Genomic DNA, 7,500 nt, shown 5'->3' on the forward strand with positions numbered 1-7,500 from the left:
TCAACTGGATTTTTGCCCCCCAAAAGTTTTTTTTAAAACTATATCAAAATTTTTTTTTTTTAAAAAAACCTAATAAAAAAAGTCCCAAGTTTTTTTTAAGAAAAAATCTTTGTTTTGCCTTCCCGGGCCTTTTTCCCAAGCAATTATGAAAAAATGTAACTAGTTGGTCCCCTACTTATGACTTAAATTTTTTTTTCCGGTCACAAACACATAAATAAAAGTAATGAGTATCAGATAACCTCAAGGCAGCACTTGTTTTGTTATTTGAATCCCATTTTTCATCGAATGGTTATGACATTTTATTTTCCTAACTACAAAGAAAAGCCATATCTGCTCACCAACCTTTGATGAAGTACAGTAGTGAGGACCCAGGACATGAAAATGCTGCATCCAGGTTATCATCCTGTATCCCCAGCTCCTCCTGTAAAGGCTTAGGGTAACCCTCTATCAATGTGTAACTCTGGTCGGCTCTGTAAGTGTACACCTGAGAACCCTGAAATTTAAACACAAGTAAAATTAATTTCATTATCTGCATGTCCACACAGTTCAAAGTTGCTTACATAAATGTTTGAAAAAAAGGCTGCCAAAACAGATAGATGTACATCCTTGCTCAGGTTAATAAATCAAACAAATACTGACTAGCAAATTGTTGGCTATGTCTTGTAACAGCCAATATTGTTGCATTAATACATTTATTATAGATTGTTTTCTGTTCCCACTATACAAATTTTATGTACCATGATATGTGTATACATATATATATATATATATATATATATATATATATATATATATATATATATATATATATCTAAGAGAGAAAGAGAGGGAAGGATTGATACATTTTATACATGTATAGATAGCTCTATACATATATATATATATATATATATATATATATATATATATATATATATATATATATATATATATATATATATATATGATACATGGTCTAATATTCATCACAGCAAACCTCAAAACATCGAGCAAAACTGCTTAGAACTCAAGTAATTGAAAAATAAAAGAAAAATCATTAAACATTTTTTGCAAGGGAGAATGCCCCTTTGCAATGTATACCCCCTGCTAATTTTATATATACATCTATATATATATATATATATATATATATATATATATATATATATATATATATATATATATATATATATATATATATATATATATAAAAATATGTCGCCTCACAGCAAGACGTTGTCCTGTTCGATTCTCAGCTAAAGCGTTTTCTGTGGAGACATGCGTGAATGGGCGTACCTTCATTGAAGGTTGTGCATTAGGGCCGGCAACTCAGCACATAAAAATCAACTGCCAATCATTAGCAGACCGGAAAAGCCGAAAGACACAACAACATGTATATATATATATATATATATATATATATATATATATATATATATCAACTTTAAGATTGCACTACAGTGTGGAAAGGACAAATTCCCCACTCCTCACTGTTCTGCAGTCTTGCAAAGAAAAAGCTGGAAATGTGCAATCAGTTGTTTTTTGATCAGTTGTATTGGCTTTCTCCTTTGTGATCATTTTTTTTCCCCTCATGCTATGTTATACTTGTGGTGTTTTAATGTTGTAACCAGAACCACAACTAATATATAGTGAGCTCTATGGTCACTCACAATGAGTGATAAAGACTGCAATATTACTGAAATAAACAGTGCCTCAGAAAGTCTTCAAACAGCTTTATTGAGTCACACTAATCCTAGGCAAAAATGGGTAGCCAAAACAAACTAATGCTGTAACTGCATATGTGACACTCATTGTTTGTTGGAAGAAACTGGTAACTCATACTGTGAAGGTTTTAATTACGCTTGAACGGTCTCACTCACTTTCATCGGGATTTATTAATCTAACCATTTAGTATTCCACAGTTTGCTTTACAGTATTAGTAATACAGTGGTTCAGTCATTACTGTGTTTATCTTGTTTGCCAGCAGTATACTTGCTGTCTTGTAATTTTCAGACTTTATTTGAAAATACCTACTTCTGGACTTAATGTATTAATCAAATCAATAAACGTTAAGTTTTTTTTTAAGCTTCCAGACTTTACTTGAGAATACCTACTACCAGGCCTATTGTATTAATCAAATCAATAAGAGTTAAAAACAAATAAACAGTGCAGAATGCATAAACAAGAAATGCAAAGTACCTGTATGAAGTACATTTTGTGGTCCCAGTAAAAAGCAGCATTTATAGGCCCACCAAGATCTTTCCAGGCCTCACGCAAGGGCCAGGCATGCCAACCATCCAGATAGGTATGCAGGCTAAAGTAGATGTCACCTGTTAATAGAGAGAGGAGTGACACAAAATTAGCAAATGACATGTAAATTAACGCATACAATAAAGTCCTGCTCAGAATAGGTCAGAGTTGTACTTCCAAACTCCGCATGCCTCTTTACTGCACCCTTAAATGTGCTGTATTTGTTAGGACAACCCCTCAGTTTGTCCCTCAGTGACAGGGACTTCCCCTTTTGGTGAATGGAGTCTTTTGGTAATGTGAATGTATTCTGTGCCTTTTCAGGAGGGTGACAGTGTTTCTAAGGTAGAGGTAGGGCGGATGCACTACCAGAAGCCATGCTAAAGCCTAGGTCTTGTATGTATCAGACAAGACCCATTCTCTCCTTTTTCCAAATTTTTGTCTCTAAGACAACATGTACGTTATGTCTCCTCTCTTTCTAATAGTCTCTATCCCTCCTCTTACCTTAGCACTCTCAGGTCTACTGTGACATGCAGACAGAATGGCTGCACCTTTATCCCCCTGGGGAAAGAGAGCCTTTTTCAGGCCACTCTTTGAACCTTCCATCTCTAGCCACTTCCAGTCATCTGAGTTCATCACCAAACCCCGGTTGTTGGTATAATAGGGCAGACTAAGCCCTCTTTGATAAAGGACTGACAAACATTATCAACATACCTCTCAACCACTTGGAGCAAGAAATCTGGACAAAGCCATGAATAATGGGGGGACAAAGGCCCAAAATTATGGCAATTTTTAAATATTGGTCTTACAAACATAGAATTTTCATTTTGCATTAGCATGCAGTTTCTAAAGGGTATGGAGTCTAAAACTCATATTTCTATCATTATGTTTTGACTTCACTTCTCAATGCTTTGCCATTGATTTGCCAGAAAACCAAAAATTTATGAGGAATAGACCAAAAATATGAGACAGAAATCTGGACATTCTGCAAAAATCTGTACAGTTCAGAGGCATGTCAAAAATAATTATTGTTGCAACCCCTTTACTGGAAAAGAGTTAAAATTATGTAAAAGTCGCTAAACACATTCAAAGGATATACGAGCCAAAATATTCTTTCTCCAAATGTTTTTTTTTTTCTTAAGATCCCTAAAGTTCTTTTGTCTCAAACCATCTGCTCTTCTCTTCTGAATGTCCTGATTATTTCATAATTTGATGTCATCTGTAAACGAGACATCTTGTTTTATAATTATTCTGTCTTGTCACATGAGAAAGCAATGAATACAGGTCTCCTCGTGCTGTGCACTGAGATGATGTACTAGTTACCATCATATGGCATACTCTTAATTCTAAATATTGTCTTTATTTTTATGTATGTATGTATTTACTTTTTGCGACCTTACCTCGGCTGGTTTCAGTAGGATCAGTATTCATTCCTAGCTAACAAATTTAAGTAAATTAAAAAATACAAGTGAATGAAATGAGAATCATATCATTATTTGCAACAAAATGTAGCCATTTTCGACTTTGGTTCAGTTCTACTGGTTGCAAGCCTAGTTTACCTGATTTCTTTTACAAATCTCATGCACTAAAATCATGGAAGCCCTACTACCATAGACAGGCGTGTCTCCTGATTGCCTTATGTACCACATGAAGAATTTAGTTAAGTGATGTTACTGGTGTGAGATATTCCTCTGTGTATCACTTCTGATTGTGGGGTTACAGCCAGTGGGTATAAAATACTTTACCAGTCAAGCCGTGGCATAGCTTCCGATAATTTACAGCTATAGAACTGAGGCAAACAGTTGTATTTTTACTAGCATCTGCAGATTTGCCAGTTTTTGTGGGGGTTGGGTGAGATGAAAATCATATTAGCTCTACTCCATTACTGCAAAGCCACATATGCCTTCAGTAATTTGCTTGTCTCAGTGTAACAGCTAGTACTTCAGTGAGTTGTTTTACTTATTTTTTGCATTGTCTGACATCTCCACCCAGCATCAAAACTGAAATTATATTTAATATAGGTTCATAGGTTGGTACTAGGATAACAGCCCTAGGGCCCATACAAGCCTAGCCATAACAATTCCCTGGATATTTCTTCCCACACTATTTACTTCCCTGGACCCCTGTCTAGCAGGGCGACTGACATGATCCCTGGGGTGAATTCCCTTTCTCCCATCCAGTCATCAAGGTTCCTTTTGAAGAGGGCCAATGAGGTGCTCTGCTTGACATGTATGGGCAGTCGATTCCAGAGTATGGGGAGTCTCTGAGTCAGGAACCTATCCCTCCAGCATGTTTTGTTCATTGTGATGACAAGGTTTAGATCCCTGGAGCGTGTGGCTCTGAGGGATTGGGATTTCTTTAAGTGGAGCATGCCCAACAGCTCAGGGTTTGACATGGCCTTCTATGTTAAGCAGAGATCGCCTCTGAGAAGACGATATGCCACAGAGTATAGCTGGAGCTTTTTTAGACGGTTAGCATATGGCATCTGCTTTAGGTCTGTGATTCTTTTAGTGAGGGATTTCTGTGGCCTTTCCAGCTGTTGGATGAGAGATAGGAAATTCACCCCGGGGATCATGTCAGTCGCCCTGCTAGACAGGGGTCCAGAGAAGTAAATATTGTGGGAAGAAATATCCAGGGAATTGTTATGGCTAGGCTTGCATAGGCCCTAGGGCCGATAGCCTAGTACCAACCTATGAACCTATGAACCAAGGTGGATCCCCACTTGTGGAGTGGGATAACTGTAGCTGTGCGCCACTCAGTGGGCATGAAACTTGTGGTGAGGGTACGATTAAACATGACACTTAGGTGAGGTGCCAGTTCATTTTGTAGTTCATGTAGTGCACAGCCCGGGATGTCATCTGGTCCCATGGGTGCTGTATCCTTAGCTTTGGAGAGTGCATTTTTTACCTCTGTGGCTGTTATTACCAGAATTAGGCAATCTTCTGGTATTGAGATGGGCCATTTAGGGGGTGAGAGGGTGGTGAAGTTGGCATTGAATCGATCTGCTAGGAAATTGGCAATATCCTTGGGATCAGTATATTTAATGCCATTCTGGTATAGCTCAGAGCAGATCTGAGCATTGCCATTTAGATTCTTGACATAGTTATAGAATGCCTTGTGGTTGTCTTTGGAATCTTTGGCAATTTTATTTTCGTAACTAGCTTTGGAGGATTTTATGAGGAATCTCAGCTTCTTACTGAGGCTGGTAAGGGAGTTTTTTGCATCCTGGGATTTTCCTCTTTTCTGCAACAGTTTCTTCGTTTTTTTGTAAAGTTTGTTTATGGCAGGGGACCACCAGATTGACTTCCTTTTTTGGAGGAGAGCATCTTGGTTCTATTTGGGATGGCACGATTCATGCAGGAGTGGATGTGCTTGTATAGTGCCTTAGTGTAGGACTCAGCAGTTGAACTTTGAGTTGTTGTCTGCATGGGTGTCATGAAGTTTGTCACTTCTGACTTGAGTAGCATGAAGTTGGCTTTGGAGAAGTTTTTTACAGAGGTTTCTTTATGGGGGTGGGGGGTGGGATGTGGATTTTAAGGGTGATTAGCTTATGGTCTGACCTGACCAACGAGGGGGTGACCACAGGTGTGGAGCATTGATTTCCCATGTTGGTAATGACCAGGTCGAGGATATTGGAGTCCCTGCTGGGACTATGGATTAGTTGATCCAAGGCGTTGGAATTTATGAATTCCAAGAACCATTGGTCTAAGGTGCTGGTACACAAGTAGTTTTCCTAGTTAATAGTAGGGTAGTTGAAATCACCCAGTATTAGGGTGTTTGGTTGTATCTTAATATTTTCCAGTATGTTTAGAAAGGTGTAATTAGAATCTTGGGGCATGGTGGAGGATCTGTAGCAAGCTACAATTTGGATTGCAGTCTTACCTAGTGTTAGTTGCACCTGGAGAATTTCAGACGCATTGTGTTGGACAACTAGCCTGGTGGTGTGAATATCCTTGGTGAATATGGGCACTCCTCCACCTTTAGTGTTTTGATCCTGGTTTGGTAGCCGAAAAGTGTGGTAAGAGTTGTAGCCTGGTATTGCAGGGGTGCTCTCTGGAGCCTTGAACCAGGTCTCAGTTACTGCACAGATATCAATGTTCTCCATTTTTAGGAGTGCCTCGAGAGAGTGCATTTTGAGGTTTAGACTTCTAGCATTGAGTAGCATTACCTTTAGATTTTGCATGCTTGTACCTGCTACAGTGCTGGTTTTGTCCTTTGAACTTTGCCTAAAAAAGGCACTATAGGGGTGGCAAGAGCCTTAGCCAGTAACCTGAATCCCAGGGGCGACAGGTGCAGAGCATCTCTGGCAAAGCATTGTGGTTTGTCGATTATGTCATCCCAGGCAGACAGATACTGGATCCCCTTTGAATGACACCAGAAGGTTAGCTAATTGTTGAAGTCAATCATTTTGTCTTTATATTGTGGTATCATTCTGGGTGAAGGCATGATGCTACTCAGGGCTAGGGTCATACCTGCCTGGGCCACATGATCCGAGAGCTCTTCCATGTCTCTTTTCATGTATTCCAGGGAGGTACGTCTGAAGTCATTGACTCCAACATGGACAATGACAGAGTCATATTTCTACTTGTTGTGGAGTGACTTGAGTGCATGTGTTATGTGGCGGATCCTGACTGTAATTTTCTCCTTGTTCAACCTGGTGAGTGGGACATCCATGTGCCTGACTATAGAGTCACCTATGACTAAAGTGTTAGGTACGTTGTCTTGCCTTATGGGCTGTTGCTGGGTGGCACACTGGTGTTGTGAGCTATGTCACACTTTGGTTGTGATTGGTGCTTGGTATTCTAGCTACTGTGCAATATATGCCTCCCCCTATTTAAATGTTGCCAGCCCATAATACCCTTCATTTTACCTCACTGTGGAGATATACAAAAAATATTTTCCAGATGCCAGATTTAACTTAATTCTCTTTTGTGTAGTTTGTCCACCCTGCTAAGACACATTTCTTCATCACCTTCCATTTTTTTACTTTAAGTTCTCTGCCTTAAAAAAATCAAATCAAATACACAAACTCCTAACACCATTCTTTTCTTTCTGTTATGTACATCTTTCTTGATTTTCTATTTATTAGAGGTAAAACTCTTGAACTGTTCCTACACTGTAATCGCTTAGCTTTTTTTTCTTTTCCTGCTTGCTGTAACTGAAACTGTACTATAAATAGGTTCATAGGTGTGTACTACGCTAATGGCCCTGGAGTCTTTACAAGCCTAGTCCATAGAAGTGCCCTGGCATTGTTCTGCCCGACGTTAGTTCCCA

At 38.8% G+C, this 7,500-nt stretch overlaps 1 protein-coding gene across 1 annotated transcript in view; it reads right to left on the reverse strand.

Annotated features, from left to right (window-relative positions):
• Window positions 1-304: 304 nt before the first annotated feature.
• LOC122803158 (hemopexin-like) overlaps window positions 305-7,500 on the reverse strand; it is a 68,941-nt gene continuing 61,745 nt past the window's right edge. The window contains exons 7-8 of the mRNA XM_044072776.1: window positions 2,179-2,309; window positions 305-493 (exon numbers count right to left, since the gene is read on the reverse strand). Of these exons, the coding sequence (XP_043928711.1) occupies window positions 335-493; window positions 2,179-2,309 (290 nt within the window). The 3' untranslated portion in view covers window positions 305-334. The remainder of the gene's footprint in view (window positions 494-2,178; window positions 2,310-7,500) is intronic.

The sequence above is a fragment of the Protopterus annectens genome, chromosome 5.part1 (assembly GCF_019279795.1).
Source record: "Protopterus annectens isolate FY-2018-M chromosome 5.part1, PAN1.0, whole genome shotgun sequence".
NCBI lineage: Eukaryota > Metazoa > Chordata > Ceratodontiformes > Protopteridae > Protopterus > Protopterus annectens.